Consider the following 18129-nt stretch of genomic DNA (forward strand, 5'->3'; position numbering starts at 1 on the left):
GCCTGACAAGGTAGTAATTACTGATTCTGGCCATGTATATATATATATATATATACGTACACACACACACACACACACATTGAACAAAACAAATCACTATAGGTTACAGTGACTATAATTTACATTCATCTGCAAAATTTCTGTGGGATATAGGGATAAGGCCTGAACATTTTTCAAAGAAAGCCTCGCATCCCAACAGATTATATTGCAAATCCACCATCCCATTCAGGATCTACTTTCTGTGCAACCTAAGATGGTATAAAATTATGATAACAATACGATACATGTAAATGGAAAAGTCAAACCAAGACACATTCAATTTGATTTGTATTAGGTTTTTTGATGCAGTTCAGCAGTTTGAAAGAGGAGGGAAAGCTAGAAGCACATATCCTGACAGCTCCAGCACATGATTCATTGTTTGAGTATTGCTGCACTGCAGAAGGCTTAAGATCATTATCTTGCTAAAGGTAGTAATTTATTTGATAATGAGCCAGGCTCCGCTAGCCTTACTCAGATGTTGGCCAGGACCTGAAGCTGTGACCAGTGGAGTAACAGTACCACAGTTCCTCTCACGCTGGGACATAATCTGTGGCTCTGTGATGTGACTGCTACTGCAGCAGAAAGGAGATACAATAATAATATTATTTCTAAAATGGACTCTAAGATTCCATCAGCAGGAGCAGGACAAGATCAAGATTTGTCCTGAGTGTTAAATTCTAGTCATCTTTCTCAGCTGTTTTCAGACATGTTAGAAGATAGAGGAATTATTTTATTCTTTCCACTAGTATTTCTAAGCCATTACAAAACTAGCAATATTCATTTAACTATAACAAGCAGTAAATAAAAGCTCTACAAAGAGGGAATAGGGATACAATAGAGAGGCCATGGGTAGGTAGCAGTGAAACAGGTTTTAGTACAGCTTCCAGCTGTCCCCTTCACAGAAGATGGCTGCCAACCTGGAGCACAGAGAGGGATCATATTAACATTTAACACAGAGAAAGCAGGAATGACAATCTTGCTGGAGTCAGGCCTTGCTGGGGCCTTTTAGACTGCAAGTGTTTGTGTAAGCCTAAGGGAGACTGCAGCAGGACAGTTTTCTAGCAGGTACAGCTCAGTGTGATCCAGCACAGCAGGAATATGAGCAGACCAAAGAGAGAAGGGAGCAGGGGACTCCTCTCTACCCATGAATATTTCACACCTCATAGTTACCGTGCAAGGAATCGTGCAGGGAGATGGAGTTACCTCCTCACAGCTCACATATGGTGTCTCCATCTACCCCGTTACACCTGACCTTATGAATATCTTAAATCTCTGTGATTTCTATAGCCTTCCTTGGGTATTAAGATTTTTTTTTAATAGCCTCTTCCTCCCAGAGGACTCAAGTGTCGAGTAGTGAAAGATGCCAGAAAAATTTTCAGCTAGGGAAGATTTGGTGGTTGAGAATTAAAAGGGTGAAAACAGGGAAACAGGAATCAGAGATTAGGGCCTGGATTCTGCTGCTGAAACTGAAAGGCTGTTGGAAAGCACGGGGGGAAGTTGTTTCTGCTAATGAACACGTGTCATAAGACATATTTTAAGCTCATTTTCAAATGTATCCGAATGTTCATGATTGGGAAGACAGCCATGGATCAGAACTGGTAAGCAGGTAATAGAAGTCATCCACCGAAGATCCTAGTGCTGTACAGCACCAAGTGTGTTCGTGTTACCTTGTAGGCTTTCCTTCATAACCTTTCTAAGGAGTAATAATGCTGGGCAACCAGGATGGGAGGAGGTCACTTCTAGCAGACTATGCCTCCAAATACATAGGAGGAAGAGTTTCCCCCCTCACCCCCCTGTCACTCTCCAAAGCTGTAGGTCAGATTAGTAGCATAAACCATAATGCTGCTGGTGGTAAGAGCCCGCAGTGGGCAGTAATGGTGATGGGGATCCACAGAGTGTTGCTTTTCCTCCAGTCTTGAGAATGCCCGTGTTTGGCTGGGAGAAGGATAAAAGGGAGAAATTTTCTAACAAGCATGGCAAGCCATTGTAATCCTCGTTGCAGAACTGGGAGGAAAAACTGTGACAGAAAACTTCGGCAGTTTCAAGCCATGTGGGGAATGATAAATCCAGTTTAGTTCCAGGATTACTGACTTAATTTTAGTTGCTTTCCATATTTGTCATCTATTTTATTTTTTATGTAGAGCATGTAATTGTACATTATATGCAAACTGCTTGTCAACTTTAGCTTTCATCTCAGAACTGAGCTCTTTATTTGGGTGTTTCTATTAATTAAAATGATTTAACTTTTTATGAAATGGTAATGTTTCTTCCTCTTGAGATCATTGGCTCAACTCTCATGCAAGACATGATCAAAGGTTACAGTTATTTGAGATCTGTTGCTGATGTTTATGAACAAAGTAGAAAGTCTCAATCCAGTTTAAGCTGAATGACTGTTCACATTATAAAACTATCATTAAGTTGGAGAATAACAGGAGGAGAGGATGTTCAAAAAGGATGTAGTAAAAATATCAGATAATTAAGTAATCGAGGACTGCATAGTATTTCTTTGTCACTGGAAAAAAGAAGTATTTTAGTAAGCTGTTGTTCCTTTTAATACTGCAAAAGTGATGTAACTGGGAAGGCAGACTGGCTTCCAGGATGCGTCACAGGGTATCAGCCCACGGACAGTGTCTGAAGCATCACTGGTGTTTGAGGCTGTGAGGTTGTGATGGATTTCCATATCACTGGGGAAAAGACAAGACTTGCAGTTAGGTACGTATGTATCATATCTGTAGTAATATATATAAAATTATATTTTAATGCTAGTAAATTGTTTGACAAATTTTGCTTTCCTTAGTGGTAATCTCCCATTGATGATATCTGAGTAAACTGAGAAAAATTATATGCAGAGGACCTTACCCATGGACACATGTTCACCCAACCATCGTGTCTTCATGTAGTAATTAACATTTGTAACACATTTCTAAACCAGAAAAGATTGACAGGGCTGAAAGTAGTTTTCGGGGGGGGGCAGTTTATCAAACCACCGTGGTGGTGGGGTGCCACCTAGCGATGTCCTTCCCTACAACAGCGTGGTGTGGAAGGAAGCATATTTCACCCCCCGCTCCCCCCGAGCTTTCCTTTATCAGTTCTTCTCATTGTTACCTTCCAGTGTCCACAAGGTTCATTTTACACTGTCCAGAAGACATGTACTGTCATGGTCCTTGCTCCAAATTTCTTGCATTCTCCTGGGTGATGTTATGATGAGATTTGACTCTATTTATTTATACCTCTGCAGTAGCCCATAAATCCTTCCAGTCAGGAAGCGATGGTTTATCATTTTCATGCCACTACAGTTTAAAACATGCATTAAATTAACTGCCTGGGGGTTGTGATCTCAAATAAATCAGTGAGCAAACATTTCTTCTCTAGTAACCCTTTCTGCACAAACACAAACGTACTCCACTGATGCAAAACTCACTCATGAAGCAGGTGATTCTGCTTCTTTACCATACAGTACGGGTGTCTCTTGAACAAAGTCAAACACTCAGGGAAATAAATAACAGCCTTTTCAATGAACTGAAACTTTCTGGGTCTGCCTTGTCCCTCCTGTTAATGGAGATTTATTTGAGTTTCTTTTAAGGTGATTTATCTTTTTTTCCCCCTTCTTTGTGGCTGTAAGAGTTTTTTCACACTGACTAGCAGAAAAGTTTTTCCAGAGCTGGGAATGTAGGATTAGCTTAAAAGAGGGCATTAAAAAGTGATTCCACTTCTGGAGCTTCACTTTGTCTAGAGGTTCACTCTATGACATAAGTGCATCATTTACAGCCATGACAGCCACAACACTATTGCAGGATGGCTGCTGTGGTTATTTCCACCTTCCTGATGGTCCCAGGTTAGAGAAAATACTTGCTAAGGTCAGAAGCGCTGATGTTAGACCAGCTTCTCAGATGTGAACCTGCTGAGAGGTTTGCTGCAGAATTAATTCAAAGTAAATATTTGAGTCTTGTAACAGATTTGTGTCCTGGTTGCACTTAAACCTATACAGTGTGAGTTGTGATGTTTTAAGGCATGGTGGCTGTATTATCAAAAAAGGACTTTAGCATGACTTTATCACAGACCCCTAACACAGTCACCCTACTATGTCTGCACTGCAGCTCTATGGTGAACTTACCAGATTTGAATGAACTTAGCTCAAATGGCACTTGTCTTGAAGAACAGCCTTTACAGTCACCCTTAGAGGGTCTCACAGGACATAAATCACTAGAAGTCTGAAAAACATAGAATAGAATCATAGAATATTTTTTGTTGGAAGGGACTTTCAAAGGTCATCTAATTCATTCCCCTGGCAATAAGTAAGGATACTTTCCAGTAGATCAGGAAGCTCATGGGAATGCCTCGTGGGAATAAATAGGTATTGGTTTTGGGCACATTTGTGTTGTTACTTAGAAGCACAAACACGAATCTAAAGCGCAAAGGTAATTACTTCCCTTCGTAGGTTTCCACTCCCGTTTTGTTGTTAAAGCCATAAGAGAGTATAATAAATATCAGGGTTACATACTTAAGATGTGAAATTGAAGGATTTTGTGTTTATCATAGATATTATTTTTTTTTGTAATTCTGAGCATATCCACTTCCTCCAGCAGTATTTTGATAGCAACATTAAAATCATACCTTTGATATAGCAGCCTTCCAATATTTGGAGGGGGACTAAAGGGATGCTGGGGATGGACTCTTCATTAGGGACTGTAGTGATAGGACAACGGGTAACAGGTTAAAACTTAAACAGGGGAAGTTTAGATTGGATATAAGGAAGAAGTTCTTTACTGTGAGGGTGGTGAGGCACTGGAATGGGTTGCCCAGGGAGGTTGTGAATGCTCCATCCCTGGCGGTGTTCAAGGCCAGGTTGGACAGAGCCTTGGGTGGCATGGTTTAGTGTGAGGTGTCCCTGCCCATGGCAGGGGGGTTGGAACTGGATTATCTTAAGGTCCTTTCCAACCCTAACTATTCTGTGGTTCTATGATATTTCTCTACACTTGCAGCTGTTTTATTTTAAAGGTGTGAAAGTTTGGTCCTCTTGAGAATCTGAAATCCTAGAATCAAGGAATTTATCATGATCACCTTCCTGGTAATTTTATTTCATAAGAAACATCAGTACAGAAGGAAATGAGGAAAAAGAAGAGTTCAAAATTTAGAAAAGGATCTTTATTGATTTTTTTTTTATTAGAAGCATGCTTTGAAATGACTGGAACTATGTTTCAGAGTGTGAATAGTCAGGTGCAACGAAATGTCAGAAACCATGCTCTAAACGCAATTTGCTACCCAAACCCTCACAAACCCTCTTTCATCACCTTCCACAGGACCCTGCCTACCTCCGTGCCTTGAGGGGCTTCTCTCAGCAACAGTTTGGAACCCTCAGGGCCCCGAGCCCTGCTCCGGGTCCCATGGGCCCCAGCAGCCAGCCCGGCCCCGCCCGCCGCCGTTGCTACGATACGACGCGGCGGCTTCTGCTCCCCCGCGGCATCGGGTAGCCGTAGCTCCAGCAGCCCCGATCGCGACTCCGGTGCTCACTGCCCGCGGCCAGCCGGCAGCATGACTGAGGTGAGCCCTCTCACCCTCCTCTCCCCGCCTGTCTTTTGTGCCTCCGAATAACCCCAACAACATCGTCTGTGTACCATCTGGATCTGTGTACCATGCTTAAGTGCCGAGTTACTTCTGTGAGCAGAGCTCAGTTATGTCCTGTGTTCAAAGTAGGAGTAATCAGGCTGCTGGTACAAGGCAGTAGTAACACTTAAATTGTAGTAACACCTGCTGCTTTTAAGATTTTGGGTGTAATTCCCTCTCCCCATATGCTGTTACTGCTTTTAAAACCAATTATGATCACAAATGTAAAAGTGGTCAGAACTGAAGGATTCATGCTTGAAAGGAAGGTGAAATAAGTAGCAGCCCAAATGAATTTCTGTGAGTGTCACGGCAGGTTTGGAGGGGTTGCGCACTAAGCTTTGCTCATGTCAGGCAGATCGCCCTTCCATGCGGGCAGCAGCCCAGGGTTTAACATTCAAGTTGTCTTTGCTGTTTTACCATTGAAGTTTCTGACAGAAAAACAAACCCCAAACCCTCAAATCAGGTCCCTGGCAGGGATCAGGGATTTGCAACCAGTGCCTCTGCCACAATGTGTCTCATAGCCTGACCTTTCAATTGTAAAGGTGTGATTTTACTTTTTTAATTTCAGGTATTTCAGGTAGCATGAGTTTACATATTCCCCTCCCTTTCCTCCCAAACATGAAATAAACATGTTGTTTTGCTTTTAGACTTTTTCAATTTTGAAAATTCCCACACTTTAAACCATTTATGTTCAAATAGTGAGTAAAGGCCTGAACCATTCTTGAAATAGCAGTCTATTGCTTTGGGGGGGTGGGGGTGGGTGCAGATATGAGGGCAGATTTCTAAGGCTGAGCTGTGCATCTCCTTGAATGTCCTCTGTGAGGTGGGGTTGCCATACATCCGCAGCCAGCACCAGCAGGAGATATATTTGCCTATCCAAGTGAGTCCTCCTCAGAGGTATGGTTGTAAAGATACGACTAGACTTCAATTTCATAGTATAGAGACGTTCCAGTCAGTTTTGATCAAGCTTGAATAATGGCAGCAGCGTCCTGTGGCAGTATGATGCACCCTCTGGGCTGATTCGCCTTGCTGCTTAGCAGATCATGCTAACTCCATAGAAGTTGCCATACTGCTGCCTCTTGGTATGAATGTGTTTTTTGAAGGCTATAATGGAGGCTTATTTTAAGCTGTTTTGAAAAATATTGGTGGAACTTGGTGTCCAGCAACAAAGCTGGCAAAATTTGATATTAGAACTGAGCTAGATCAAAAATTCTTCCCTGTGAGGCGCTGGCACAGGTTGACCAGAGAAGCTGTGGATGCCTCATCGCTGAGCTCAAGGCCAGGTTGGACAGGGCTTGGAGCAACCTGGTCTGGTGGGAGGTGTACCTGCCCATGGGAGGGGGATTGGAACTGGATTATCTTCCAACCATGCTATGATTCTGTAATTCTATGAGTTCCTACAGAGGAAGGATTGGCATGCGCTGGCGTTACTGGAGCTTTCAGACACACTTATCTGCAAGTGGTTTGCTGGCACCGTCTCCATAGAAAGCATAAAGTCATCAGACTTTAGGTGTAGAGAACTGGGAAGAATTGAGGCTAAAATACTGGGCTTCCTGAATAGTCGATGTCTTATTCAAACACTATCACAATGATATTTTATAGCCCTATCTTTAAAGTAGTTATGATACTCAATTCTGTGAAAGCACAAGAAGTTTCAGTAAAATCAGGGGAGATCTGTTTGAAAAATAGCCTGCAGTATGTGTATCATATGCTAGCAAGAGAACTGTTATTTCAGAAAATTTTGTTATGATTTCTTAGCAGCTGTTACACATTCAGTATCTTGTCTTTTTGTATTCTGGGGTGTCCTTGTTTCAGCTGTGTTGATTTTCTTCTTGGTAGCTGGTACAGTGCAGTGTTTTGGATTTATTATGAGAATGATGTTGATAACACAGTGATGTTTTAATTGTTCCACATTAGTGTTTACCCTAAATCAAAGACTTTTCAGTCTCTCATCTTCTGCCAGTGAGGAGGAGCACAAGAAATGGAAGGGAGAACAGCCAGGACAGATGACCTGACCAAGCCAACATACCACAGAGAGTCATGCTTAGTATAGAAACTGAGGGGAGTTGTCTGGGAGCCATCAATCACTGCTTGGGTACAGGATGGGTATCAGTCAGTGGGTGGTGAGCTATTTTGTTGTGTGTATTGGATTTGATTCCTCTCTTTTTCCTTTTATAGTATTATTATTATTACTATTATTATTTAATTTATGTCAAATATGAAATTGTTTTTATCTTTTATCTTACCTTTTTCTGATTCGCCTCCCCATCCCACTGGGATGGGGGGGAGTGAGTGAGCACTGTGTGGTACTTAGTTGCAGGCTGGGGTTAAGCCATTACATGGGGTCTGAAATGTTCCATTCCTCCTATTTGTTGATTATCTCTTTTATTTCATTCAGTCTTCCAAACCATGTCTAGATGAAAGTGCATTTGAAGCACTGGAGAAAGACTTCCAAGATGTCATCAATCAGCTTAAGGGAGATAAAGCTCTGGAAAAATTCCGAATAGAATATGAGAAGCTCCATACTGTTCTGAAAAAGTCTCATGAAAATGAAAAGCGTCTCATGGAGAAATGCAGGAGCCTGAATGCTGAGCTTGTGGTGAATTCATCTAAAGCAGCTGCTCTCATAAAGCTCTCTAAAGACGATCGGAGTACTATATCATCGATGAAGACGGTAACATTTTGAATAGAATTAAAAATGATCTGAAATTGTTAAAGACAAGCATGGTAATAAGACATACATCTACAGAACACTTTCTTTATGTAGAGAACTAGCTGGAGGACTAGCTGTAGAGCTGGCATGTCCAGTTCTTTACTCTCTGCTTTGCAATCAGTTGCTTTGTTTTTTCAGCCTGGAAATTTTTATGGGTCTCAGTCAAATTCTGTGTTTATTTGCACTAAACCAACCTTATCAGCTTTCAGGTACTCACTAATAATTTTGTATAAACTTCCCCTTTGTAAAATAGCACGTTTTCAACTTAATATACAGGTTTTGATTCATTAGTATTTCTGAAGGGCTGCTTGGATGTCAGCTGCTGCCAAAACATTAAAAAAAATTACTTATTTGCTGAAATATGGGTTGTAGACCAGGGAAGTGCCATCAACTCACCTAAGTAAATGTTTCACAACTCTTTGGTTTTTTAATAGGGATCCTTTACAGCATTTCAATGTGATTTTGCCAATTGAGTCTGATGTGTTCTTTGTTATTGATTTGAACTCTGTCAAATCAGAGTGTTTCACTCACTAAAAACAGTCAATTTTTTTAGACTTACAGTGAGGTTTGACTAGCAGAAACATAAAGCTGCCAAATGATCAGAAGACTGTATTTTGAACACTTTCCCCTCTGATAGTTTAAAAACTTAGGCTTTAATTTAGCAGTTAGTTGAGAAACCTCGATGCCTTACAATCAAGTGGTTTGTTCCAGTAAAATAAATTCAGTGTAACAATCCAGAGTGATCTATGAGCACTACATAAATAGAAGTTCTTTGAAGTGAAGTTTCTTGTCCTTGTAATTATTAAATAGGATGTTGTCATCCTATGGCTGCAGCTCACAAGCCCATGGTACTGCTCAAAGAGAAGGAGGAAAACTGTATAGAAAATCTTGTTTTTCACTGCTGCTAAGCAAAACCTGGTAGGAGGGTGTCAGGAACCACAATGATCATTCTAATTTGCTTTCTGCTATTACATGACAATACTCTGAGTGTGAGCAGTAGCAGAGGCAATCCTTCAAGATGTTCCCAAGCTGAGGAGACATTGTCTTAGTAATGTCATAAAACTGAGGAAGGGAAGAATAGGAAAAATAAGAGCCTTTCCAATTTAAGCAGCTGATTTGAAGCTCAGGCAAGATATCAGTTCTGGTGGTTTTCTGTGGGCCAAGTAAAGAGCACTGACACTTTTTCAGTTTGATTGTGAGAATTAGTCTTCCCCTTAAATGTTCAGGAATTATTTGGATGTTGTTTAAAATGTTTAAATGTCATGTTTTGGGGTTTTGTTTGGTATACTCTCCATATTTCACATTATTCTCCTTTCTGAAGGGAAGTTCCATTACAGCTGTAGTATTTCACTACAATTTTACTAATGTTCAAACAATGTATTTTGCAGTGCCCAAGGCAAGTGATGAGGCAAGTTCAAGTGCTAAAATAGCAAAGATAATATTCTTCAGTGCTAAATTAAACAAACAATCTGTTCCTCTGTTTCATTATTTATAAAAGCTGGGAGAATCCTGGTGGGGCTGTTCCTGTCAAAATGGAATAGTTCCTTCAAATTAAGGCCCTAAATCTTGGGGACCTGATGGATCATCAGGGTTGAAGGTATACAACTTTCCTCTTCTAGGTCATTGTTTCATATACAAATACAAGTTGCAGAAGCAAAATTTTTCCCCATGTGAAGCCTGGTTGTAATTAGTATGATTGTTTAGGGACAGGGGTTAACTACACAGATCAGTGGCTGGTAGGACCCAGGTCACTAATAATCAATAGTTGTTAACTGCCTGATGGTTGCTCAGTGCTCTGGTTTATAGTTTTAATAAACTGGACATAACAGTCTGCTGTTTACAGTCATCAAAGGAGCAAAGGGTCAAGCTGAACAGAAAGGGAATACAGTTCTCTTTTTTCATTGATAGGGACACTGATCCACAGGGCTGCATGGGAAGAATGCTAGAATGGGAATTTATAGGAGCTTGGATTGCCCAGCTTGGAATCACCAAGTTCCCAATTTCCAGGGGGATCAATCCAATACACTAAGAAACCATTTCAGTAGTTCTCAGTTTCTGAGCAGTGAAACTGGTGTGATCTTTTGGGGTACTTAATGAAAAAAAAATAAGGCTGTCACATTTCTGAATTCTGCTTCACAATTTCCAGAGTTCCAGTCCTTCTCCACAAAACTTTTGGATGATTCTAACTGCAAACATCCAGTGGACTTCTGTCTTTAGTTATATGCAAGTTGCAAAGCATGTTACCTATCTAACCATGTACTGCAATTATGCAGTGATGCTGACAAACTGCATTCTTTCAGTTCCCTTCTCCACTGAGTAATAGTGTGAATATTTTTGCAATGAAGGCTTCCACCATCAAAATTTTCCTCCTCTTTACTTTTGAAATTAAAGAAAGCTCTCTGCTGATCCTCTATTCAAGGTAAAAGACACAACCAAGAAACAATTACAGAGAAGCCCAGTTTTGCTGATGCTAAACTCTGTAGCAAATTCTTATTTACATTTTACTTGTTAATGGGGCCATCATCTGTGCCTGCTAACTTTATTGATCAAAATTGGTTTTATCAATATAAATTCAATAAGATTATTTTTACCCATCAAAAGCAAGACAAAGTTAAAAAAGCACAGCTTGGGGTGATTTGAAATCACTGCTTATCTGAATGGCCTCACTGACTTCAGTGATCTCTGCTGTGAATATTCACCAGAATAAAATAGTTGCTGAAGCCATTAAGAACTCTCAGAGGTCATATTGATTTTATTCACCAGTTCTATCCCCCAAAACTCCAATCATAATGATTTAATTCACCAATTTTAATCACAGTCTAATCAGCCAGCAGGAAGCTTTGATTTAAGTAATCAGCTTTAATCTTATTTTCCATTTGCATTTTTCTAGAGAAAGGTTGGTTGCCTCTTATTGGTTGGCAAATCTGAAACCCGTTTGTTTACAGCTATATTTTGTGCTATTCTGCCAGTCAAGATGATATCTTCATGCTGTTATTTCAGCCCAGTGTGCATTTATTTCAATTTCATAATTGAACATTTTTATGTAAGATAATAATGAATGGAAAATTTAATATTTACGAGATGATACTTAATACTTTCTGTGTGATCATTGCTGCATTTGAATGGAAATTAGAACTCAAAATGTATAAACCAAAAGTTTAATATTTAAACCTGTTTAAATATGCTTGGTGCAGAAGTGAAAAGCACATCTTTTGAACTACATTTTGAGCTAAGTAATTTACTGAGTAATGAAAATACTGGTTTTAGGTAGTGAATTTAATTGACTATAATCTCCTTCAGAATTTCTGAACAAGTAAAGTCCACTGCCTAACTCTTTAATAGGGTGGGGAAAAAAAGAAGAACAAACATTCCTGATCTTTAAGTTCCAGATGGTTTCTCAAATTTGGATATGCTGAACTCGTTGAGTAAATAAAAGGAAAATGTATTCCCTTTCCGGTTTGAAGAGGCCACAGATGTTACATTTTGTGTTATCTTTTCAGCAAATTCTAGTATCCTGTTACTTCTGCTAGTTTAATAGCTTAAATTTTTAATTTAGGCAGTAAACAGCTAAGTACTACATTTGATTTTAAAGAGTTCAATAAATATATTAACAATATACCATAGTATAGGTGTCATAATTTTGAGTTTAATGTTAAATGGGGTTCTTTTAGAACCAGATATGTTAATTTCAATAGAGAATTGCTGTAAACAATCTGATATAAATGAAATTATTTTACATACTTCACTGTGGAGGTGTTTTAAGTTTTTTTCCCTATCCCATTTTCGTATGATGCAAATAGGAGTTGAAAAGCATATTATGGCCTGATGTAATGATGCTTCTATCTGGCTCTGCTTGGGGAGACCCTAGAGCTAATATAGAGCTGCACAGCCACACTAGGAGTCTAAATCTGTACATGTCCGTTAAGTCCAGGACTCCACCAGGAGCCAGCTGAGAAAAGAGCATGAGAGAGGACATCATGCTGTGATTTGCAGCTCAGGGACTTCTAGTGTCACAAGTAGTGTCTTCATTATTTACTGAGTCTCTGGGAACTTTTCTTCCAGTCCAGTTCTGAATTTATGCATTTTTTTTTTTAGCACAGGATTCTAGAACTGATAAGAGCTTGGTTTAAACCTGGCAAAGAATAAGCCTGCTCTGTGACTTTTAAGGATCTTATTCAAAGGAGAGAGATACAGAGGAAGTTAAAAAATTTGAGTGAACCCTCCTCCCCTATCCTGTTCTATCCTGTTTGTGGGTATCAGCCCTGGGCTTGTGAGAAGTGCACGAGTCTGTCATTCAAGTAATTCTATGTGCTGAAATTTGGTGTAAGAATCGTAACTTGTCTAAATACACAGTTAAAAATACACTAGGTCCTCACAGATGAAAATGAACAAAGGGAGAGAAAAGCCCAGAGTACCATCTTTTTCTCATCCTAATTAAATTGAATGTTCATTGTCATAGCATCTAATAAGATTTGTACAGACATAAGTGAGCCATTTAAGTAGATAGTACCTTTGTGGGTACTGAATTTTCAGCAAATTTTTAGGTACTACTGGGTCTGACATGACCATAACCTTGTAGAGTGAGATTTGATAATGTTCAGATCTGTGTGTTAAAGAAAATGTATTAGAGCTTTTGTGATGTAAATTGACATACATAGTCTGTATGTCTCAAAGTGTTTGCTATGACCTCATCCAAATGAAAAGGCAACTAGTAAGGAAAACTTTTGTGAATCTAAAATCATGAAAAGGCATGAAAATCCATTTTCTTAATTAACTAAAATGCAAGGCAATTAATTTGTTCATTTTCAACACAATTTAATTTGTGTAATTGTTTTCAATTTCATTCCTAGGAGATTGACAAGGCCTGGAAAATGGTGGATATAGCCTATGAAAAGGAGCAGAAAGCAAAGGAGAAGATTGCTTCACTGAAAGAGGAAATTGCACGCCTAAGTAATTCAGAGAAAGGATCTGAAGCATCCCTAGGACAAGACCGCAAGTAAGTTTTCCTCAGCGAGGGGGAAATCCTAATCTGATTTTCTGTCATTCTACACTACATTCTGTTCTGGTTAGCTGTTTACCCACTACAAAGACACTGGGAAAAAGAAAGAGAGGTCTTTCCTGCCTTCTACTTTTCTCAGGACTGCACATTTATTGGTCTACATGTGTATGCAGTAAGCAAGTACAGAATCAGGCTCTGAGCAAATTCGTTCAGTGTTGGATTAATCTGGGAGATCAAATAAAAATCAATATTATGCACTTTCTCAGTATATGTCATATTGTTTTATCTGAGTAGCATTTCAACATACTCTGTCTTTGAGAACAGGATCCTGTCAAGATTTTTACACATGATGGCTGCAGGGTCAAGTAGATAAGTCAAGGAAGCAGGAGACTTTATTTCTGTTCCCAGCTTTGTTACAACAGTTATTATTGTTTGTATTCTTATTTGTATTTTATATTTACATACTTTCAAGACTATAGTTTTTTTTCTACTGAACATCTATACATAGAGGGACTTAGTGTCAGGTGGAGCCTCTGGCTGCTACAGCACACAAATAATAATGAACTTCAGGAGCTGCTCAAAAGTCCTCTAAAAGTTAGTGTTTGTAGTATCAAATCCTCAGACTGTGGTTATGCTGTAAGTTTAAGTCTAAACTCAAAGATGAGATAAATATATTGACTTGTGCACTTTCTGTGGAGATTGCTGATGGTTCACCTGGCTGGTTCTGGGCTGAAATTCTCTCACTGTATAAGGTATTTATGTTAAGCATTCAGGATATATATGGGCCATGCTCATCTCCCCATGCACTGTGTATCCTGACCACATAAACAAGACTTGTGTGTATGAGTAAGGCCTTTAGTGTGCTCAAACATTTCCCTCCCAAGGAATATGCCAGAACATAAAACAGCTGAATGCATGAAAAATCCACTCCTTCACCTTTTGTCCCTGAAATGTTCTGGGCCTGTGTAACAGGTTTCCTTGGATCTAAAAGCTTGGTCATTAAGCCTTCCCCCAGTATAACTCTGTCTAAAAGCAGCTCTCTGGCTGCTTGTAGCATTTTCCTGCAAGAGCCAGGAGCTGCTTACCGTTTCCAGCTGCTGCCCAGGCTGCTTGAGACCTGCCTACTTAAAATTGCTTCTTAAAGTTCCTTCTGTGTTTCCTGCTAGTTCCATGCTTAAATACTTTGTCCAGTGACAAAGCCAGGGGGACTTGTCTGGCCATGGGCCAGACAACTCCTTTGAAGGTTTTCAGCCCTATAAGGCTGAAAGTGCTATTGTCTTTTAGAACTATAGGTTGTTTTTTAAGGTTGAGCTTGAGCCCACACTGCTTGAACTTTCTTTCAGATTGAAAATGTGTCTGAAGGGGGAGTCTGGTTTATTCTTACATTAGGTACTGTAAGACATACCCTAGTTAGGTGCCCAGTCAGGTAATCTGCAGAGAGACTGGTTACAATAATGTGACATTTTTGGTCCCTGAGTAATTTTGCAATAGGCAGAGAAGAAGGAATTTTGTTCCCTGTTACCTTTTTGGGAAACTGAGGGTTTCTTCATACCCATAAGGAATTATTACAAGAAAGAGTGATTTATTGGACTAGGTTAGCTTTTAAGGCTACCTATGTTGATTGACAGTAGACAGCATATAACTCAATTGACCAGCAGAGCCTTAATCCAAAAGGAGTTTAAAATGAAACAAATTACTTTAAAACTCCTGTTTCTCGAAAAAGAGCTTGCTCTGGCATACCAGGAAGAGCAGAAATGGCCTGTGACACTGCTTGACTATTATTTCCTTGCTTCCAGAGTCTGGGATTTGCTAAAATATAAAGAAGACATAACAAAGGAGCGAGACCAACTGTTGTCAGAAGTTGTGGAGTTACGTCAAAGTCTAACTCAAGCCACAGAACAGCAGCAGGCTATGGAGAAGGCAAAAACTGAGGCAGATCAATCTATTAAGCAGGTCAGTACAGATCACCAGGTGGTAACTCTAGACTTTATCCTGAACCATTCTCCACACTTGCAATTGGTCTCCATTGACTAGTATGCTACTACCTGTTCCTTCACATCTCAAATGTTTTCAGTAGTGCTCAGAAAGGAGTCTATTGTGAATGATTTTTATGTTTTTTCTCTACTTCTAAGCTATGTCCTTTGCAAAGTGTAATGTCATGGACCAGCTGCTTCCATAACTTCCCAGCAGCGTGAATGAAGCCAAGGTTCCTTTGCCTGAGTCATAGTTATCTTTAGTACTGGAGATGTTGTGGTTTTTTTTCTGCATTGTAAATCATTATGCTTTCAAAGAACCATTTAAAATGTAGACCTGGAATAGAGATCCTAGATTCTTTGCTGTTGGCAGTGGTCACCATACCATCATTTTTAAGAATGCATCAAATTATGACAAAGCTAATTAAGCTTTGAATTAATTAAACCTCCCCTACTTTTTTTTCTGTGGGAAGCTTTCTAGAACATCACTTTTCTAATGGTTAGAGACCTCCTTTCTTCTTCACACTGATTCCTGCCTACTGTTTTTCAGCTTAAATAATTTTTCACATCACCACTACCTGTAGGGAGCAGTCATATTATAGAGTTGTAGAATCATAGAATGGTTTGGGTTGGAGAGGACTTTAAGATCATCTAGTTCCAACCCCCTTCCCCCCCCGCCATGGGCAGAGATGCCTCACTCTAAACTGTGTCACCCAAGCCCTGTCCAGCCTGGCCTTGAACACTGCCAGGGATGGATCATTCACAACTTCCTTGGGCAACCCATTCCAGTGCCTCACCACCCTTACAGTAAAGAACTTCCTTTTATCTAACCTAAACTTCCCTGTTTAAGTTTTAACCCATTACCCATTGTCCTATTGCTACAGTCCCTAATAAAGAGTCCCTCCCCAGCATCCTTATAGGCCCCCTCCAGACGCTGGAAGGCTGCAATGAGGTCTCTATATTCCATCTCAGCTTTACTTTTTTATTTCCTTTTTAAGTTAGGTTTTCTCTTTTTCTGACCATCTGAGCAGACAGTTCTACTTTAGTGATCAATCTGTACAGCTTCTTTTAAATGCGTACAGCAGCTAGAGATACGGAAGACTGAGGATCAATAGAATGGCCACTGAGTGGAAAGAAAGTAGAAAAGAATGGAAGACGGGATGCAGAATTCTGATTGATACACAAAATATAAAAACACAATAATGAAGAATAAGAGAATTTAAAGCAGAATGTAAATAGGGGCTGGAGCAAGACAACAGGAGAAAGGAAAAGCAGAAAAGAACGCTTGAAGGACAGAGAAGAGATAGAAGCAGCATTTAATTTACAGTTTTTTATTAATCACATATAGGAAAGTAATGATCAGTTTATGTTTTGTGCACAGCATCTGTTTCTAAAGCAGATGGCTGGGAGTGTATTACAAGACAACATAAATCTTTGCTTTTCTGACAGAATTGTGAGCATGGGAGAAAAGAGAGAGGATTGAAACTCCCATCAAAACTTACTGGATCTTGCCAGCTTTAATCTTCTGATATTCACTTTATCAGCCCTTAAATTTACAGGATTGTTACAGTATTTGTAACTACCCCCCATTCTCCCAGTTCTCGAGAAATTATTCTCCACTTCAGACTGCTTAAATGACAATGTCTTTCTGAAGATCCTATCAAAGACTGTGTCTGTTCTGGCAACTTTTCATCTGTGGGTTCAGAAGGAGAGGAAACTTTAAGCAATGAATATCTTACAATTGCGGGTTCCTGGCTGAACTGAAAATTTCCATGTGGATCAACCCCCTGTGTCTCCTCTCTGCTGATTCTGCTCCATCACATTTTTGGGGAGGGAGAGAGCAAGTGTCACAAGACAGTCTATTAAATATGAAAGGAAGCTCCTCTTTCAAAGTTCCCACAGAGGAACTTTGAGAACAGAAGATTGAGAGCAGTTGTGAAAATGAACACTGGTCTGACATCTCTCTCTTTCTTTTAATATCAGTATAATAAGTGTTTCTGCTGGTGAGATAGAAAAATAAAAATCCTTGCAGTACAATATGAAGCCCTAATTAGTTTTAATGCTGCATTCAGAAAATGCCACTTTATAATACCTTATAACTGAAAATACATGTACAGAGGAATGCTTTTTTGTCTGAATTGTGTCAGACCCTTCTGTGTAGATGAACTGACTGATGCTTAATAAATTCTTGTCATCATTGAATAGGTTCCCTCATGCAGGGTATTTTGCTCAACCTCTAGAGAACATATTTTCTTCTGAGAAGATCTGGCATATTACATGGAGTAGTGGGTACAGTAATACAGAAGCTGTTGTTTTCAAAATTAAGCACAGTCAAAGGAGAGGTGAGAGGCCTTGTTTTCTGGAATAAAAGGCAGCAGAACTCAAAACCTTTGTCTTGTCTATTGTTACAGCTGCAGAAAGACATCCAGGTGCAACAGTATGAGGTAACACGAGAGACTCGAAAAAAGGAAAGATTAGAGAAGGAGCTGAAAAATCTTCTAGCTGAAATGGATGATAAGCAAACTGAGATAAAGAATTTACAGCAAGATATACAGAGGAATAAAGAGGAACAACTGAAAATGGAACAGAACCTAAAAGAGCAGAAGGTAGGGTACATGGTACACTGTATGTGTCAGGTCTAAGCTGCTCAAATAATTTCCTGAAAGGGAGAGGGAGGGATATTAATTTAAGTCACTACATTTTAACAAATAATTATTTCAATATAAATATTAATTTACTAATAAATAAATATGTAAAGCTTGCTGACATTTCAGATAGATTTACTCACAGAAATCAGTAGT

General features: G+C 39.5%; 1 protein-coding gene and 1 long non-coding RNA gene across 3 annotated transcripts in view; one reads left to right on the forward strand and one right to left on the reverse strand.

The window, feature by feature from the left end:
- Positions 1-2134: 2134 nt before the first annotated feature.
- Positions 2135-3917, reverse strand: LOC134155070 (uncharacterized). Its single transcript, XR_009961419.1, has 2 exons — positions 3145-3917; positions 2135-2723 (listed from the first exon to the last, which is right to left on the reverse strand). It is a non-coding gene; the product is annotated as an uncharacterized LOC134155070 (long non-coding RNA).
- Positions 3918-5568: 1651 nt separating this feature from the next.
- Positions 5569-18129, forward strand: part of CFAP58 (cilia and flagella associated protein 58) — a 61792-nt gene continuing 49231 nt past the window's right edge. For both annotated transcript variants that reach the window (XM_062601950.1, XM_062601951.1), the window contains exons 1-5: positions 5569-5580; positions 8042-8317; positions 13207-13352; positions 15152-15308; positions 17740-17934. In XM_062601950.1, the coding sequence (XP_062457934.1) occupies positions 5572-5580; positions 8042-8317; positions 13207-13352; positions 15152-15308; positions 17740-17934 (783 nt within the window). In that variant the 5' untranslated portion in view covers positions 5569-5571. The remainder of the gene's footprint in view (positions 5581-8041; positions 8318-13206; positions 13353-15151; positions 15309-17739; positions 17935-18129) is intronic.

Source organism: Pezoporus occidentalis, unplaced genomic scaffold, assembly GCF_034315485.1.
Source record: "Pezoporus occidentalis ecotype Australia unplaced genomic scaffold, CSIRO_AGI_Poc_V1 ctg73, whole genome shotgun sequence".
NCBI lineage: Eukaryota > Metazoa > Chordata > Aves > Psittaciformes > Psittacidae > Pezoporus > Pezoporus occidentalis.